This window comes from Scyliorhinus canicula, chromosome 18 (assembly GCF_902713615.1).
Source record: "Scyliorhinus canicula chromosome 18, sScyCan1.1, whole genome shotgun sequence".
Classification (NCBI taxonomy): Eukaryota; Metazoa; Chordata; class Chondrichthyes; order Carcharhiniformes; family Scyliorhinidae; genus Scyliorhinus; species Scyliorhinus canicula.
In genome coordinates this window covers 43,063,905-43,084,481 of record NC_052163.1, presented here as the reverse complement: position 1 = coordinate 43,084,481, position 20,577 = coordinate 43,063,905, and the positions used below count along the sequence as shown (strand labels likewise).

At 45.1% G+C, this 20,577-nt stretch overlaps 1 protein-coding gene across 1 annotated transcript; it reads right to left on the bottom strand.

Moving 5' to 3' along the window:
• Positions 1-4,659: 4,659 nt before the first annotated feature.
• LOC119953614 (RING finger protein 222) lies at positions 4,660-6,052 on the bottom strand. Its single transcript, XM_038778058.1, has one exon. The coding sequence runs from the start codon at positions 5,703-5,705 to the stop codon at positions 5,121-5,123; it is 585 nt and encodes a 194-aa protein (XP_038633986.1). The 5' UTR covers positions 5,706-6,052; the 3' UTR covers positions 4,660-5,120.
• Between the last annotated feature and the right edge of the window lie 14,525 nt (positions 6,053-20,577).

Here is a 20,577-nt window from a genome sequence, read left to right as displayed (position 1 = left end):
ATCAGAATTCTTTTTTTTTAGAAGCAAGGTAGCATAGTGGTTAGCACAGTTGTTTCACAGCTCCAGGGTCCCAGGTTCAATTCCCGGCTTGGGCCACTGTCTGTGCGGAGTCTGCACGTTCTCCCCTTGTCTGCATGGGTTGCCTCCGGCGTGCTCCGGTTTCCTCCCACAATCCAAAGGTGTGCAGGTTAGGTGGATTGGCCATGTTAAATTGCCCTTAGTGTCCAAAAAAAGGTTAGGTGGGGTTACTGGGTTACGCGGACAGGGTGAAGGTGTGGGCTTGGGTACGGTGCTCTTTCCAGGGGCCGGTGCAGACACGATGGGCCGAATGGCTTCCTTCTGCAGTGTAAATTCTATGGTTTTATAAAAGGTTGGGAAATGACTCTCTGTTTTTGCAAAGATTCTACTGCCAATCTCCAATAGCCGCAGGTGATATTGTTTCAATTCCATTTGAATAGTTCATTCATTTTGCAGCTACCAGCCTGAAGCTGCACCATTCCAGGCAGTTCCTGGTTTGGATTTCTTAGAATCTAGTGGACTTCAAATCAGGAGGGACTTGCTCATACAAACACACAACACTCCCCTCCCAGCCAGTGCATTTATAACGACTGGAAATCAAGGGTAGAAGTCTCCTATTTTTAAAACATTTATATTAATCAGGTATGCTTATCACTGCTAATTCTGTGAACATCAATGCAAATTCCAGAAACTCCTGCTTCTTAGCAGTGGAATGATAAACGCAAAATTCTAACATGTTTCTGTGTAAACAAATAGTTTCCTAATCAGTGCCCTGGTACCAGGTCTTCCATTAGACACATTGTAGTGGACAAGTGAGCAACTAATTGGAAGGGGACTTCCTATGAAATGCCTCATCCTCAGTGATGACAGAGTCCAGCATGAGAGTGAAAAACCATTCACAACATTCTTCAGGCAGAAGGGCTAAGTGGATAATCCTCCTTGGTTTCCTCTTGTGATTCCCAACACGGCCACCAGTCTTTAGCAAATTCATTTCACTCCACCTAATATCAGGAAATGCTCAAGTTTCTTGGATCCAGAAGTTACTGGCCTGACAACATTCCAGCTGCAATGATAAACGTTCCACAACTAGCTGTGTCGCTAACCAACCATTTTCAATGCAGTATGACATTGGACACCAATGTGGAAAATAGTCCATGTATGTCATTTCCACAATAAATAGGTCAAACCCACCCATCCAATTATCATCTTTTCAGGCTGCTCTCAATCATCAGCAAAGTGATGGAGGAAGTCATCAACAGTGGTGTCAAGTGGCATTTGCTCAAAATTAACTTGCTCAGCAATACTCGATTTGGGTTGAAACACACAACACCGGATCTCATTAAACCCTGTTCTAAACATGGACAAAAAAATAGTGGCTTGGCAGCACAGGACCTCACTACTGCTGAGATCAGACATGCTGAAGAACCTTTTCATCACACATTAGGGCAAAATCACAAAGATACCATCTCAAACAAAGCAATAATGTATACTGCAATCAAAAAGGGTGCTGACTGGTTGTCAAGAAGGCTCTGCTAGGTAGAGGCATTGCATGGAGAATACAACAGGGAACAGTTAACTGCCAAGCTTAAATTCAAGCTAAGCAAGTCAACTTTAAGTGATCAGGGCATTGCCATGGGAAATGCACCTGGGGGCAATTGCCCCCAAGCTTTTGTTTAGTTGAAAAAGGTGCAATGCCTGGACTAATTATTTCTGTTTTCAAAGGCCAGGACCCTGCGTATGAATATATATGGTTTCTAGCATGTATGAGTGAGCCGCATTGTGAGCCCGACTGTTAATCTTAAATTGGTTTTCAGAGTAATTCTAAGCACAACCAGATTGTTTAGTAAGTGTTGTCCAATCACAAAATCACTTCTAATGTTGCCGCTTTGTTTAACCTTTGCAAGTATGGGCTGGTTCAGTACGGTCAGTGCTCTCCCTGACTGATAAGAGTCAGAGGGATATGCTGTTTGGTACAAAACCACCAGGCACTGGGACATATGGCCTAAATACCTGGCGTCACATCACCATTGAAATTCATATACCCCATTGTGTATTTGTTTGGCAGGCAGAACATCCTTTTGGCTTGACAGCAGCATCCTGTTGTAGAGAATATCCCACATGTTGCTACTGCATAGGAGCTCAATTTTTTGAGACAACTTATCATTCAGGGTGATCTGAGGTAGACTGGGTAAATTACTTGGGCCTTGTTTGTGAGGTTGCCCAAAAGGCCAAACCTATAGTGTGTGGAGCTGTCGGAATCCCGACATGTACATTAGTGTATTCATATGCAGGACCCTGTACTTTGCAAACAGAAAGAATATGTCCAGGCAACTAAACAGAAGCTTGAGGGACAGCTGTTCACTAATGCATATCCCATGACAATGCCTCGACCAATCAGAGTCGATTTGCCTGATTTGAATTTAAATGAAAATTTGGAGATAACTGTTCCCTGGCCCATTCTCCTTGGTAACACCTCTACCAATCAGAGTCCACTTGCCAACCATCCAGCACCCTTTTATGCATGTAGCATAAATTATTGTTCCCATTGAAATTTGGTATTCTTGTCCTGATGAGCGCAAGATGAAAAGCTTCAACAGCATGTCTCTTTTTCAGCAATGGAGAAAGGGCCTCAATTCTAGGGTTGAGCTGGGAGTGACCGCTCTTGTTATCAAGGCAATAGCTGACAGAATGCCTAATTATAGGGAGTCTAATTAAAATTGCCAGCAATGGGAATCATTGGGGGTGGGGAAACCTAGCAAAAAGAAAGGTTGTTGTCGGTCAACCATTCCAGCCTAGGAAAATCTCTGGAGTAGGAGTTAGGAGTGTAGGTCCGAGGCCCAACAATTTTCAGCTGTTTCATCAATGACCGTCTTCTATCATAAGGTCAGAATTGAAGTTATACACGCCTGACGGCACATGATTCAGTTCCATTTACAACTGCTTAGATAATAAAGTTGTCCGTGTCCATATACAGCAAGAACTGGACAACATCCAGCCTTGGACTGATAAGTAACAAGTAACAGTCACACCAGACAACTGCCAGGCAATAGCCATCTCTCACGGGATAATCTAATCACCTTCCTTTGACATTGAATGGCACCATCATTGCTGAATCCCTGACCACCAACCTCTTGGCAACCACCACTGACAGAAAATCAACTGGACCAGTCACATAAGCTTTTTAGAGCAGGTCAGATTCCGTGTTTTCCACGGTGATTAGTTCCACCCTGACTCTCTGAAACCTCTCCACCACCTACGAGACGCAAGTCAGGGGCATGATGGAGTACACCTCACTTACCCGGATGAATGCAATTGCAACAAAGTTCAAGAAACTCTACACCATCCCGGACAAAGTATTTGCACCCCAGCTACTATCTAAAACATCCAGTCTCCCCACTACTGGTGAACACCGGCTGTATTGTGAATTATCTACAGGTCACTGCAGCAAATTGCTGAGGGTTGTTTGATTGCGCCGCCCAAGCCCACAACCTCAGCCAAAGGATAACAGCAAAAGGTGGCATCAGAACACTATGACACCAAGTCCTCCTCCGAGTCACACTATCCCAACTTGGACATATAGCACCATTCCTTCATGGTCACTGGGTCAAAACTCTGGAACTCCCTATTGAGCAACATTATGGAGGCACCTTAACTGCAGCAGTTCTAGGAGGCAACTCACCACCATCTTCTCAACGACAACTAGGAATGCGTAATAAATGCCAACCTTACAAACACTGCATGCTGTGAATGATTTTTTAAAAAATTTAGAGCACCTAATTCTTTTTTTTTCCAATTAAGGGGCAATTTAGCATGGCCAATCTGCCTACCCTGCACATCTTTGGGTTACGGGGGTGAGACTCACGCAGACACGGGGAGAATGTGCAAACTCCACACGGACAGTAACCCGGGACCGAATTCGAACCCGGGTCCTCGGCGCCCTGCGGCAGCAGCTGAATGATTTTGTTTTAAATTTTGAGATCATCATCCTTATAATCAGGATCAGAATGTTCCCTTTGCTGGATGCCACAATACTTCAATATATTGCTACAATTTTCCGACCTTTGTGTCTGATACAATGCTTCCATTTCTTTATAAAGCACTTAATCAAATCTCTCAGAGACGGTAAAATACAATGAATTACTTTGAAATGCAGCAAATGTTTTAGGCGACCAACTGTGGTATCCAATCTGCAGCAATGCTCTCCCACAAACAGCGGAAGAAAAACCTCGCAATCTACAACTTTTGGGTAGTGTCATTTGAGTGAAGAATGTTAGCCGAAAAAAATGAGAACCCCAGCACCCCCCCCCCTCCCCCCCCCCCAACTCTTCTTCAAATATCATCATATAATATCTGACATCTGAATGATGGGAGCAGACATACAGGACTCTGGCTCTCAGCCAAACAAGGGGAGCCATTGACTTATGCAGCGTTCTTGTTGCAATGCCACACAGTAGGTGTCTAGACGATGAGCTCAGGTCCTGAAATAATGCTCAAGCCTAGTTTTCTGAATCAAAGGTGGAAATGCCATTGGCTGGTCCACGCAACCAATGGATTCTGCGACTAAACATAGAACTTATAATGTTTAAAGAATTATTCTGGGTGGTGTGCGAACATCATAACAACTACTGCAGAAACCAGGAATGCAGTTTTGATTAATTTACCAGTGTTAAATGACAATTTGATAAATCTGCTCAGCACAACTTGTCTAAGAGGCCAGTGGCGCATTGAGCAACAACTTTTCATACAGTGCTACAACATTTCCAAAATATTTAGAACTAATAACTTGCCAATGAGATTAGTTGCTGGTCTTGAAGAGTTGACAGCTGATCACAATTTTAATATTTACAACTTTAAAAAAAGAACTGCCAAAAGGAATTCTGTACAAGTGCAATTTGTACTTTCTCCAACTGGCCCATCCCCATTGGGAGTTGCCAAGGTACATTCCTGGAGAATTAAACAAAAATGTAGCAGGTGGAAGGTCCAAATAAATTCTTTTTCTGTTTGTAAATGTGTCTCTTGTGATGTTGGTTTGCTGCCCCCCACTAAAAGAAAGTGTCTGTCGCCCCCCAAAAGCTGTTCAATGACTTTATTCCCAAGTGCAGTCATTTGAAGGAGGTGACCCAGGGCAGGATTGCAGCCACCACTGCCCCAATGATTATAAAGCAGAGCAGAATCAGCACCCAGCGCAATCTGCAGCGCCTGTGCTCCAAGATCACCCCATCTCCGGCTCCGGCCCTCACTTCTTCCTCACTCATGGGCCTCCCCCTGCCGCTGATCACGAAAATCTGCCGGGTGCCCAGTGCGGGCTCCCGGGGGGAGGCGAAAGTCCGGGAGCAGCTCCCCAGCAGTCGGCGCAGGAAGGGGCGCTGCAGCGGCGGAGGGGGCGCCCCCAGCGGCTCCACTGGCACCGAGGACAACTCCAGGGTGGCCGGGGAAAGAGGGATCTCCAGCGTCTGCTTGCCCTCTTTGCCCCTGGCGATCCAGCGCACGCTCTTCTTGCTCAGGAAGGTGAGGTGCCTGCAGACGGGGCAGATCACCTTCTTGGGTTGACTCTCCTGGATAATCACCGTCTTGACCAGGCAGTCGTGGCAGAAGATGTGGTTACAGGCGAGAGTCCTCAGCGACTGGTTCTGGCGAGATACCTTCTCGTAACAAACGGGACACTCACAGCCTCCCTCCTCGGACATCTTTCTCCACTCCAGCCTTCCCCCTTCCCACCCAGAAATCTGTCCAAAATCCCAGCGGAGGGCAGAGGGGGAGTTTTAAAAAGACTCCAAGAGATGAGCCGGGAAGCCTTGCTTTGGTGCCGCTGTGCAGATGTTGAGAGCCTCTGTCAGAACTCCAGTGCTGATTTTTGCAGATGTTGAGAGCCTCTGTCAGAACTCCAGTGCTGATTTTTGCAGATGTTGAGAGCCTCTGTCAGAACTCCAGTGCTGATTTTTGCAGATGTTGAGAGCCTCTGTCAGAACTCCAGTGCTGATTTTTGCAGATGTTGAGAGCCTCTGTCAGAACTCCAGTGCTGATTTTTGCAGATGTTGAGAACCTCTGTCAGAGCTCCAGTGCTGATTTTTGCAGATGTTGAGAGCCTCTGTCAGAACTCCAGTGCTGATTTTTGCAGATGTTGAGAGCCTCTGTCAGAACTCCAGTGCTGATTTTTGCAGATGTTGAGAGCCTCTGTCAGAACTCCAGTGCTGATTTTTGCAGATGTTGAGAGCCTCTGTCAGAGCTCCAGTGCTGATTTTTGCAGATGTTGAGAGCCTCTGTCAGAACTCCAGTGCTGATTTTTGCAGATGTTGAGAGCCTCTGTCAGAACTCCAGTGCTGATTTTTGCAGATGTTGAGAGCTTCTGTCAGAACTCCAGTGCTGATGTATTGCTGCCTCTCCCAATGCGGGCTGCACATTGCCCTCGCTGAGCTCGGCAGGGCCGCTGGCAGCTGGTCAGAGCTCCAGCCTTGTCGAACTTGTTCAGCAGCCAGCCCATGTTGCAGCTCCCGCTTGAGAGCGAAGGCTTTTGAGGAAGTGCCCTGGAATCTATCACATACCGTATTGTGTGGAGCCCGAGCTGCTTTAAAAAAAACTCAGAAGAGGCGAATTCCCCCAACTCCTGCTCACAGATCTGGACCCGCCCCGCCTTGGTTGGTCGGAGCCACCTCAGAATGACCCCAAATCGGAATCTGACCGACCTCCCGTTCCAACGCGGGGTGTGCGAGAAAGCGAGCTCTCCGCTCGAAATGCGGGATATTGGGATTTTCTCTCCACATCAGGCGCGCACTTGAGTGGCTGTCTCCAACATTTGTGATTTTTCTTATCCAATGTAGCTGGGGGGGAGAAATTACATGGGAGCAACATTTGTCTCTCTCTCACTCGCTCAGGAAACTGACAGCGGAGATGTATCTCCCCTTTGCAACGTTATGGGAACACTGGGCGCTCCAGTTCACTGCGGTGGCAACAAGTGAAGTGAGCACTGATTTACTGACCGTTTTACACCAGTTTCTAGCCGGCAATGTAAAACCCCCTCCTTCAACACAGACACGCAGGCAGCACAATCTCTAACTGGCATTTCAACCGGTCGACTTCTTGTTAATTTTCTTTTGAAGAAATTTTAGAAAAGGCGGAACTTTTGAAAAAAAAAAAGTTCTAAACTCCCAACATTTTGAAATCTTAAGACACCAGCAACTGACGCCAGTTTGGCTGCAACTCTGCTCTTTCAGTGACAGAGGGCAAAGTTTAAACTGCCACCCAAAGTACGTAGCACGCAGTCTGCTATTAATTCACATGGTTTCATTTGAACGACGAGAGGGTACAGTGGCTGATATTGTTCTGTCTCACTAGCCCAGAGGGTGTGCGTTCAAATGTCACCAATAAATGATGCAAAAACCTTTGAGTGAATTGTGACACTGAATTCTGCTCATCTGTGGCTTGGCGCTAGTTAAATGTAACCAGACCGTTGGATGAATTTAGCTGGTCATCTAATGCTGTTTAGAAAGGGGACCGACTCCAACTGAGACTTGACCCCCGTTCTGCAGTATGTTATTGACTCTGAACACTCCCAGGACAACTTGGGATGGGCAATAACTGCTTTCTTGCTCACACATAAGCAGGAATAAAAATGTGTCAATTCGATTTTGGACCTTCAGAAAAAGAACTGAGCTGTTCTATTAATTTTGTGTTATTGAACTGTCTGATTTTTGAACGATTCGGAGTGGAGTGTAATCGCACCATCTGGAGTGTTGGTTCTGATAGTTTCAACATACTTTAAAATGATTCTGCTTCCGTAAATTTGCCCCAACTCGAAGGTGTTAGAATTATGGAAATTTATAGCACAGAGAGAAACTGTGTCCCATTGAGTCTGCTGGCTCTGTTAGTGTAATCTGAAACTATTCTCACTGCCCTGTGGGTCATTTCTATAGCCTCGTGCCTTTATCTGTTTCAAAATGGCAAAATCTACCCTTCCTTCAGAGAATGCAATGGTTTGTTCTAGGGTGTGGCAAAGAAAATCTAATAGTCCTAAACTGAAAGGGCTCAGACGCAAAATAAGATGTGGCACAGATCTTTTTATAAGACATGCTAGTCTGACATACAAAATTGAATTCCAAGAGTACAGGAGTCTAACTGGGAGTAATGCCATCTTGCTGACTGATGTTGCTCCCAAAGAGTTCTGCTGGAATGCAAAGCATTGGCAAAAGGAACAGCCAACCTACTGCACAATAATTCTTGTCTCGTTCAGAATATGACTGCAATTGGACAATAAAAATGGGTAAACTTTATGAGTTAGAAAGAATCCTTTCTGGCTTGAAAGCATAATCACTCGACTCCTTCAAACTCTGTGGAACTGCATCGCTAAGCAATTCATTTAATATGATGGAGTCTGGGCGCACGTTGCCACAGTGGTTAGCATGCTGCCTTCCAGCACCAGGGACCCGTGTTCAATTCGGCCTAGGTGACTGTGTGGAGTTTGCATGTTCTCTCCGCGTGGGTTTTCTCCGGGTGCTCCGGTTTCCTCCCACAGTCCAAAGATGTGCAGGTTAGGTGAATTGGCCATGTTAAGTTGCCCCTTCATGTCCAAAAATGTCTAGGTTAGGTACGGTTATGGGCATAGGATAGGGGATTGAGCCTGTGTGTGTGGTGCTCTTTCAGTGGGTCGATGCAGACTTGATGGGCCGAATGGTCTCCTTCACTGCAGGGATTCTATGGATCAATGTTCAAACTTAAATACTGCCATAACATTCTATGTGTAAATCACACCTGCATAGTTGTTATTATATTTTACTTATTTTACTTCAGTTAAAGGGCTGGATTTATCAAATTTGTTTATAAAAGATCAACTGGAGCCCGCTGACCTCTGAACCAAAATCCTCAATATCCTCTACTCAATGCTCCAAGCCCTGCACTAAGAGCACAGTTTCATAATATCCAACCTAAACACGGCTTGTGAATTGTTTATACAGATTTAGAAATTTGAAGGATGTGTATGATGGAGTTTATGTACACAGGATACAGTAATTTCAGACAAGGGGCAGGTACAGGGATAAGCTCAAATATCCCACGTATCCCCCCCCCCCCCCCCCCCCCCCCAGCTGTTAGCTTCATGATAATGGCATCTCATTGCCTGCCTCATCACTGAAACACAGTGAATGGTGTGAAATTACTGTGTTTGCATGGGAGATATAAACTGAACTACCACAGAAAGTTAATAATAATCTTTAACAGTGTCACAAGTAGGTTTACATTAGTAATTAAGTTACTGTGAAAATCCCCTAGTCGCCGAACTCCGACGTCTGTTCGGGTGCATAGGGGGAAAATTCAGAATGTCCAATTCACCTAACAAGCACGTCTTTCAGGACTTGTGGGAGGAAACCGGAGCACCCGGAGGAAACCTACGCCGACACGGGGAGAACATTCAGACTCCGGACACAGACAGCGACCCAAGTGGGAATCGAACCTGGGAACCTGGCGCTGTGGAACAATAGTGCTAACCAACAAATCTTGTTCTTCCCAACCTAAGAACCTTTTTAATGATGTGATCCGTGCTAATTACTGCTAATCAACTTCTCTAGTTCTGAAAATTAACTGTTATAAGTGTTGAGTATCACTTCTTTAGGTTTTAAAAGTGTCAGGGGGTTTAAGAATGCTGGATTTAAAATTAACATTTGTTTTTCCTTTCTGTCTATTTTTCTTTCTTAATCCAATCTCTATACCTAATTTGATATCATATTTACAAACTCAAGTGACATCTTCTTGGTCCTTACATTATGCATAGAATTTACAGTGCAGAAGGAGGCCATTCAGCCCATCGAGTCTACACCGGCTCTTTGAAAGAACACCCTACCCAAGCCCACACCTCCACTCTATCCCCATCACCCAGTAACCCCACCCAACACTAAGGGCAATTTTGGACACTAAGGGCAATTTAGCATGGACAATCCACCTAACCTGCACATCTTTGGACTGTGGGAGAAAACCGGAGCACCTGGAGGAAACCCATGCACACACGGGGAGAACGTGCAGACTCCGCACAGACAGTGACCCAAACTGGGAATCGAACCTGGGACCTGGAGCAGTAAAGCAATTGTGCTAACTACTATGCTACCGTGCTGCCTTATCGTTGCAGTCCCTCAGACTGATTGGTTAAGGAGACACCCAGTTGGTCACCCAGTTCAGTCAGATCCCTGATTTCCCTCAATGAGCCATTAGCACCTCACACTTTCAGCAACTTGGCAACAAGAATGACACGGATTTCTGTTCTCAGTGAATCCTCATTGAGAGCTATGCAGCAGAAACCAGATGCATTTGTAGAGTTGGAGGGGCATCACTCCGAATCTGTCGTGTATATATTGGAATGTCTTCTCAACTGTGGAGCAGCACGGTGGCCCAGTGGTTAACACTGCTGCCTCACAGCACTAGGGACCCGGGTTGAATTTCAGCCTTGGGTGCCTGTCTGAGTGAAGGTTGCATGTTCTCCCCATAGAACATAGAACAGTACAGCACAGAACAGGCCCTTCGGCCCTCGATGTTGTGCCGAGCAATGATCACCCTACTTAAACCCACGTAACCCGTATACCCGTAACCCAACAATCCCCCCATTAACCTTACACTACTGGCAATTTAACATGGCCAATCCACCTAACCCGCACATCTTTGGACTGTGGGAGGAAACCGGAGCACCGGGAGGAAACCCACGCACACACGGGGAGGACGTGCAGACTCCACACAGACAGTGACCCAGCCGGGAATTGAACCTGGGAACCTGGAGCTGTGAAGCATTGATGCTAACCACCATGCTACCGTGAGGCCCATGTCTGTATGCATTTCCTCCGGGTGCTCCGATTTCCTCCCACAATCCAAAGATGTGCAGGTTAGGTGGATTGGTTATTATTACAACACCCTGGGCTAGTGCATGGTCAATTCCAGGCCCACAGGCCTCAGAGTCCCAACAGAAGTGAATTAACCAACAATTCCTAAAAGGTTTCCGAGATCTTTGGCCCTTGACTGCTCCTATGACTTACAGGCACCAGATTTGTGAGTGAAACATAACAACTGTTTATTTATAACAACAATAGAAATAAGGCATGTAATAATTATGTTATAATATTGGCCAGCTAATCTACTACTCCACCCCATTATAACGTCCCACCCTCTATCTAAACACACACAAAACATACACACACATAGAGGGGAAGGGGAAAATAAAAGAGGATGAATGTTAGATGGAAGATGAGCGCCTTGGCTTTGGATGTTGAAGTTGCTTTTTCACCTGACTGAGTTCCAGGATGCGGAGTGATTGAGGACCCCTGGTTGGATGGCAACAAGGATCTTCTGGCTGAAACATTCAGTCCGAATCCCCAGACTGTGGGTTCCCCTCTGCGGAGTCACTGTCACTTTTATTAATCTGGACCTTCACCCAGAAAATCTGCCTCAGGTCTGTGTAATTCTTATTCCAACTCCACCAGAATGTCCCCTAGCTTTACTGAGGAAAAACAGAGTTCCTTCCCTCACAAGATTTTAAAGAGGGTTCTTTAAAAAACTGACTATGCCTGCAGCTGATCCTGTAGTGAACTTCCTTGAAGTTCAATCTGACTGTAGAGAGATAAAGGTCTTTACTTCGAAAATGAAATGAAATGAAAATCGCTTATTGTCATAAGTAGGCCTCAAATTAAGTTACTGTGAAAAGCCCCTAGTCGCCACATTCCGGCACCTGTTTGGGGAGGCTGGTACGTGAATTGAACGGTACTGCTGGCCTGCCTTGATCTGCTTTCAAAGCCAGCGATTTAGCCCTGTGCTAAACCAGCCCCGTTGAAATTTTAGATAGAATCAATCTGGTAAGAGAGAGAGGTCAGGGCTGTGACTCTCCAGCTTCTTGATCAAACTGAAACTAAAAACCAGATGAATCCTTCCTCCTCCTGGCAGGACACTCTGGAATGGTCAACACCAATCAGCATAGACTATCATCTATGATCCCGTCAAGTTAACAGATCATTGGTCAACAGCCAAGTCCATCAGGTTGAATCATCACCAATACCAGCACATCCTGTTGGATTCCATTTTTTATAAATTAACGGTGAAGTCCATCTTAAAGGCATAGATCCTATTGCCCAGGTGCAAAAATTATAAAAGCCAAAATAACAGAAAATAAAGGGTATGCATTGGAAAAACAGGGTTTAAACAGGAGGATCCTTACAATATGCTAACATTGCTCCTTAGTGTCCAAAAGATGTGTGGGTTGGGTGTTGTGGTAAAATGGGCAGTGGCCTGTATTTCAGGCTCAACACATTGAATTAAGAATTGGGCATTATAAATCACAGCCACAGTCAGCCCAAAGGCATAATGGGAGTTCGAACAGCCAAGTTCACATATACTGAGCAGAAACAGATAGTCGGGGCAAGTCTGGGCCTGCCCAGTAAACAGGACATCAGAAAATAATTGGTCCCATTCAAATGGATCGATTGTTGTTGATTGCCCAGATAAAGCTAGATTTTCTGGCACCCAGATTTCCCGCCGTTACCATATATGGAGTAAGGTTACATTTAAAAAAAAATATTTTTATTCTCCTAATTTTCCACATTTTCATCAAATATACACCCAACAAAAGATAACCAACAATAACAAATATAATAGCAACCAACCAACATTCCCTTCATCATACAGACCCACATCTCCCCCTTCCATCCCAAATACAGAACAAGAAAGATAAAGAGACTCCACAGTCATCCCATATGTGGTAAACAATAAACCATACACTCAACACACCCCACCCCCCCCCCCCACTCCCAGCCACCCCCCACAATGCTCCCCCCCCCCCCCCCCCCCCCCACACACAATGTTCAATGGCATCCAATTCTTGAAAGTGCAGGAAAAACAATGCCCATGAATTGTAGCACCCTTCCATCTTCCCCCTCAGCTCAAATATCACCTTCTCAAGTGTCACAAATTCCAGCAGGTCCCCCGCCATGCCGAGACACAGGGTAGAGAAGCTGACCTCCATCCCAACAGGACTGGCCTTCGAGCAATCATCATGGCGAAGGCTCCCGAACCCGCCTGCAGCCCAGGCTGGTACAACACCCCGAATATGGCTTCTAGGGGCCCTGGTTCGAACCTCACATGCACCACCCCCAAGGTGACCTTAAAGACTTCCCTCCAATACCCCTCCAGTTTCGGACAGGACCAAAGCATGCAAATGTGGTTTGTGGGTCTCCTCCCACAGCGCTCACACACATCCTCCACCCCCTCAAAGCGCCCTTGTGAGTTGCCCCTATATATTACCTTCAACTGTATCAGCCCCAGCCTCACGCACGAGGTTGAGGTAGTCACCCTCCGAAGTACCTCATACCACAGCCCTTCCTCCATACCCTCCCCCAACTCTGCCTCCCACCTCGCTTTAATCCCCTCCAATGATACCTTGTCCTCCCCCAGAATCATCCCATAAATCGCCAACACCACCCCCCTCTCCATTCCCCCCCGCTATCAATACCTCCATGGAGTAAGGTTACGTGTGGAGAATACCTGGAGATGGACCCCTCAGGGTGGGTTCGGGAGTCCTGCAGATTTGCAATCGGCAACTCCGTTGTGTGTTGCGACCCCCGCCCCGAGGCCTCATTGGCTGAGGGCCAGAGAACTTTCTAGAAAGCGCAAACAGGAGAATAATAATCAAACACCTGGACCCTCCTCAGTGAAGACTCGACGGAGAGGCAACATAGAAGATTCGATGGTGGACCACAGAAGGAACCAGTGTGCGAGATCCCTCTTTATGGATGGAGGCCCTGAGACAACCGAGACTCAGAGATTTGGACCGCAGCTCGAATGAGTACATCGGCATGGGTAGTATTAAAAATCTTGGGATTATTGCTGAATTTGGTTGAATAAAAACTTGTATTTGTACTTTGTTCATCTCGCAAATAAGGCATGGGTAAAATGTTTGATTAATACACTGATCGAAGTGTCTGAAATTTTACAGACGGCAGTGGGGTTACGGGGATGGGTCGGGGAATGGGCATAGGTAGGGTACTCTTCAGAGGGTCAGTACAGACTCAATGGGCCAAATGGCACTGTAGGGATCCTTTAGTTCTATGATTATAACTGGTTGGACTGCCTGTAGTAGGAAGGAAAGAAGAAAAATAATTTGTAATTGAAGATCTTTGTACTAATTAAAAAGGAGAAACACAAATTATGATGGAGTAAGAGAGGTCAGAGGAATAAAGCCTTCTTTCGAGACCAATGTGCCTAATCAGAATTTTAAATACTGATCATAAAATTCAGTTTATTGAGATGCTCTGGGGCATGTCTATATATTCCTACCCCCAGAATCGTCACCTCATTTCCAAATTTGACTCATATCTCTAACTTAAATACTAATACCTCATTACCATAAAACATGCATGTAAATCAGAAAAATAAAACCCATCCTGTATTAAAAACAGGCTGATTGCCTGGTTTACAACATAAAATCTTTCAGATAAGAGAAAATGTAATGCACAATATCAAGGAACTATACTATGCATTAAAATAAAGTAGATATTAAATCAGGGGTGGTGAGCTTGGCAGGTGAATTTTGTGTCTGAACAGCTTGTAAATTAATCAACCTCTCTATGCTTCACATGTCTGCCTCTGTAATAGCAATTTAGACAAGTAAGTAGCATGAGTTAAATGAAACTGATAGGCAAACCAAATACGTGTTCAAAACAAGTGTTCAAAGCTGATATTGGTGTGGATGGAGTGAGAATGGAATTTTAAAAATTTGTACCTGGGGTGGCCACGTCCCGATTCCAAAATGGATGCCCGCAAAGAATACAGGGAAAATTGGCCAGCTACAAGGAAAACAAGCAGGTGCAAAGTTTCCTGTGTATTAAGATTTGCAGAATCCAGACAGAACCGAAACCAATAGCCATCTACATACTAATGAGCGATCCCCAGGAACAATTAGAAACATTGAATCAATCGGGACCAAACCAGACTCCCCGGTGCCAGCGGGAGCTCGGACAAAAGCAGGACAACGGACACATAGGGCCCGCCCAACGATCAGGGAACAACTCCAGTATTGGAGGAAATCGATAAAAACGATTGGGACATGGTCCAATCGATTGGGACCAAGTCCGGGGTCCGCTAAAAAGTGCGCAAAACCTCTGGGGACTATAAAGTAGAGTCCCCAAGTTCAGTTTGTTCTCTTGGCAGCTCTCAAAGAACTCTTGACCGTGACTCTCAGCAAAGAGAGACCTGCCTAGCAGCTGCACCAACCAAGTAAGTCTCCAGTCAACACTCGCTACAAGATAGACGCTCCTAGCTACTATTCCATACCAGCTTGAAGCCAGCAGATTCAGAACCGGACAAAGGCCATTGTTCCTCTGACCTGGTGGGCCATTCGAAAGCTAAGTATAGGCCTTTAGTAGCAGTGATAGTTTAGTAAGTAGAATTTGTGCATGAGTCGTGATTGACTGCGTGTATAATAAATGTGTTTTGATTTGAAACTTACTAACTGGTGTATTGAGTTATTGATCAGCACTTGGCTTTGAACCTCGTGGTGGTATCAGAAAGATACCCGGCGACTCTAGAGCAAAGGTTATTAAAACAGAGCAATTAAAGAGAAAGCATAATGAGCAACATGGCCTGCAAAGGGGAGGAAAGGGGGTATATATTTTTTAAGAACTGGAGGAAGTTCCATTGTAGCCACAAAATCACTAGCCATTTCTTTCCTGAAGACAATTGAACACACAAGGTATAGAAACAACTGAAACAAATTAAGAGGGCACTTATTAGAGCACATGCCTCCGCCACGCGGTGTATCTCAACATTATTACAACTATGCAGCTCTTCCTTGAGGTTTTTCCTGCTTTATTGATGCTCTGTAACTACAAAGTTGAAAAAATAAACCTTTTTATTCGGAGCTTCCATCTCACGGAGGAAGTTTCAGGCCAATCCACATCAAACTACCAGCTCTGAAAACTCTGCTTAAACTTTGACAGCTGTGACAAGTTCTGCCACAGCAGCTGAGACAATGCGCAAAATTCTTAAATAATCAACAATATTCCAAATAAAATAGCCCACACATTATTTTAAAAGGTCTACGTGCCTTATCTTCAAATGTTACTGGATCCTTTAAAAATATTCTAGGATTATGGTCTGGGTCCGGATCCACATCTCTGCCACAAACTAATCAATTCTTCCTTGGGCTACATCCTATCTGTGCGCTAAGTTTGTTGAAATCCATCCATTCATTTTTAAGATATATTGTTTACAGTCAAAAAGGCTAATAGAAGTGAAGACATTACTTTTGCCCAACTACACGGGTGGTGGTAATTGGGTCCCTGCAGTTTAGTTTTTCCCATTGTAATCAGATCAGATGAGGAGGTTGTTGTGTTTATTCCAGGCGATTATTATGGTACAATTCCAACTGATTTTGCTTAGTTTGATGTTTCCCCCACCTTTCACAACTGAGGAAAAGTACTGGCTATCCTTCAATTATTATTTTTAAGGGAGTAGATCTTTGTCACAAAACTTCTTCTACTTAAATGTTTGCAAGTGCAAGTCAAAACTCAATGGGAATATCGAAAGGTTTGTTCATTCTGTAGAAGGGCGGAATAATTCAGGTTGTTTTGATGAAGGTGCCGCACTGAATGGTAGCAGACTGTAGTATCTCCTCAGATAGACAATAGTATCCCAACTGGTATTTGCATTCTTGAATAGTTCTGTGCTCTGCACTGTTCCAGTCTAATCCATCTGTAGATATAAGCAGCTCATGCTCAAAAGAAAATAAGTATCAATAATCTTAATAACTTTCTTTTTTTTTTAAATAATTTTTATTGAAATTTTTGAAAAATGTATAACAATAAAACAATAATAATAACAATAATAAACACCCCCCGGACCCGTAACAATGCATATAATGAGCCCCCCCAACCCGATGAACAACAAAATAAATTTAAAATAAATTAAATTAATATAAACAATACCCCCCTGAAACCCCCCCTCCCCCCTCCCCCCCAGGTTGCCGCTGCTGCTGACCTAGTTCCCTATCGTTGAGCCAGAAAGTCGAAAGGCTGCCACCGCCTAAAGAACTCTTGCACCGACCCCCTCAGGGCGAATTTGACCTTCTCCAGCGTAATGAATCCCGCTATGTCATTGATCCAGGTCTCTACGCTTGGGGGTCTCGCATCTTTCCATTGCAACAAGATCCTCCGCCGGGCTACTAGGGACGCAAAGGCCAAAACACCGGCCTCTTTCGCCTCCTGCACTCCCGGCTCCACCCCAACCCCAAATATCGCGAGTCCCCAGCCTGGCTTGACCCTGGACCCTACCACCTTCGACACCGTCCTCGCCACCCCCTGCCAGAATTCCCCCAGTGCCGGGCATGCTCAAAACATATGGGCCTGGTTCGCTGGGCTCCCCGAACACCTAATGCACCTGTCCTCACCCCCAAAAAACCTGCTCATCCTCGTCCCGGACATATGAGCCCTGTGCAATGCCTTGAACTGGATGAGGCTAAGCCTCGCACATGAAGAGGAGGAGTTCACCCTCTCCAGGGCATTCGCCCATGTCCCCTCCTCAATCTGCTCCCCCAGCTCCACTTCCCACTTAGCCTTCAGCTCCTCTACCGCCGCCTCCTCCACCTCCTGCATCACCTGGTAGATGTCAGACACCTTCCCATCCCCGACCCACACCCCCGAAAGCACCCTATCCCTTACCCCCCCGTGGGGGCAGCAAAGGGAACCCCTCCACCTGCCGCCTAGCAAACGCCTTGACCTGAAGGTACCTGAACATATTCCCCGGGGGGAGCTCAAACTTCTCCTCCAGCTCACCCAGGCTTGCAAACCTCCCGTCAATGAACAGGTCTCCCAACTTATCTTAATAACTTTCAAGGAGCATTTCAATTTGATCATAGAATTGAGAAAAATTAACCAATGTTGGATGGGTGCAATTTATTTCAACAAAATTGATTGTCCATGGATTGCAAAAATGCTGGATAAAATCTTATTATCTCTCCATAGCCTTAACTTCCCTCACTTGCACACGCAATACCTAACATCAATTAGTGATCTGTGGGCAAAAAGATCATTGAAGGATGGAGCAATTTATGCTTTTGAAAGAAGGGGCATTTGCCTCTTCCATTAACATGAGCTTTCAAAAATGTGTGTGTTGGTTCCCTGCCATCAATATTTCACTTAGTTCACGGTTCAGATGATAATTCAGCCTTTTGCTGAGCCCTGGATTTTTTCAACTTTTTTTTTGCATTTCAGCAGATCCCAGGCATCTGCACTTCAGTTTCTATCGAAAGAGCTTATTTCTGAAATTTGATCATATCGAGTGTTCATTCGGGGGGGTCAAATAATTGTTTTTTTTTGGATATGAGCTCCAGCTTACACAATGTGCTCCCTCTTTTTGGCCACAATTGAATGCTGCATTCATCACATCATAATGTTGTTCTTTTCTACAGGCCAATTTACATGCACACCATCAAATTCACAACTTTTGCCAGAAAAGCAGCACAAATGGAAAAATTGTAATCGTATTCTTCTCCTGACTGTCTTAGACTGTGGGCAAGCCCCATTCTGGCTCCAGCTGCAGCACGTTCTCGGCAATTCTCGATTGGAAACCTTTTCTTTTGGGGGAGAGGCGGCCAGGGGGGTGGTGGAGGGAGTTCAATGTCCTAATTGAAAGCAAACCCCCGTATATGTGATGTTTTCTGTGAAACTCAATAGTTATTAGACTGCAGCATGAATAATCTCGGCTTTTGTGCTTTGTGCCGGCCTTGGCTCAGTGATAGCCTTGGAGCCAAAAGGTCATGCATTCAAACCCCAATCTAGAGACTGGAGCACTTATTCTTCAGTGCTGTGTCAAGGCAATGCTGCACTGTTAGAAATGCTGACTTCTGGATGACATGTTGACTTGATAAACCCTCTAAATGTATAAATCTCATGACACTAAAGAAGATCAAGGGCAATCTCCTTGCATCAATATTTATCCCTCCACCCACACCGCCAAAATGACCATGTGTCAAGTCATTATTTCATTATTGTTTGTGAGCTCTTGCTGTGTACAGATTGTTGGCCAAGTTTCCTTACATTATAAGAGTGACTTCAAAAGTACTTTATTAGCTATGTATTTTGGCACATCCTGAAATCATATAAGGTGCGATATAAATGCACTTACTTTTTATTTCTTTTACAAGTCATACCATCTTTCTACTAACCACAGGTAATGAGGTTTATTTAGCTGCCAAAACTGGCTTGGACTGAGGATTTATTCTCTTTCAAAAGTGACCAGCCTAAGTGGTCATAGAGGTAGGTTTTAAGGAGCACCTTGCAGGAGAAAAGAGAGGCGGGAAAGAAAGATTAAGGGAGGGAATTCCAGAGTTTAGGTGCTTAGCAGTTGAAGGCACAGCTGTCAGTAGAGGGGTGATTTAAAACAGGAATGCTCAAGAGACAAGAATTGGAAGAGCACAGAGATCTGTATATAATAAATGAATAAATCTGTGGTTACAGCTATCATCCATACTTGCAAAAATACCCCTCATTTGTGAAGATCAGATACTTTCAATGATTAGTATTTCACTCTCTATAAAGGCAACACTCGTCGGGATCATGAGCCGGGCAATCAGCCCCACAATGTTGCATTCCCAGTTGGGCTACCTTGGACATCTTTTGGAATGCAGCAGTTTGACATTTTTCCTTTGAGAAAAATCAGAGGTTGCGTGTGTATGAGCCCCAAAATGGATAGACTCCACTCTTGGTGGAGTGGAGTTTGACAGGAGCATAAAGGAGCGAATCAAGAATAGAGGAGCATCATGAGTTGAGCGTGTTCATTCGTTCCCTGTGAATTGAATCCTGTTGGCACGGTAGCATAGTGGTTAGCACTATGGCTTCACAGTGCCAGGGTCCCAGGTTTGATTCCCGGCTTGGGTCACTGTCTGTGCAGAGTCTGCACGTTCTCCCCGTGTCTTCATGGGCTTCCTCCGGGTGTTCCGGTTTCCTCCCACAAGCCCTGAAAGACGCGCTGTTAGGTAATTTGGACATTCTGAATTCTCCCTCTGTGTACCCGCACAGGCGTCGGAATGTGGCGACTAGGGGCTTTTCACAGTAACGTCAATGGAGTGTTAAAGTAAACCTACTTGTGACAATAAAGATTATTATTATTACAATATGGGGATTATATAAGCACAAAATAATAAAAAAAAAGACAAGTTATTAAAAGGTTTTAATCATCCATTCCATTCAGTTGATAATTTTGTTCTTGTAGTTTAGAGACATTTTGATGTCCCTTGTGATGATATGATCTGCATACTCGTCTGCCATTGGGCCAGAACGTCGGCTTACCATTGGCCCTGGTCGGTCATGTGCCTCTCGACCGATTGGCCGAGAGGCTGAGTTAACCACGCCTCTATCAACGAGGTATAAATGCTCAGAAGCCTGACGATCGGCCTTTCCACTGTAGACGATCGCCAGGCTGTGTTCTAGTTAATTTAATTAACTACAACTTTGAAGATGGAGTTCCGCATCAAGCCTGACATTGGTAAATCACTCGCCTCGCGTGCAATCGATGGTGCATCACCCCTTTGTTCTGTTTACCATTTTA

Excerpts from the sequence above, each read along its gene's own strand:
- LOC119953614 (XM_038778058.1), bottom strand. The coding sequence starts at position 5,705 with ATGTCCGAGGAGGGAGGCTGTGAGTGTCCCGTTTGTTACGAGAAGGTA.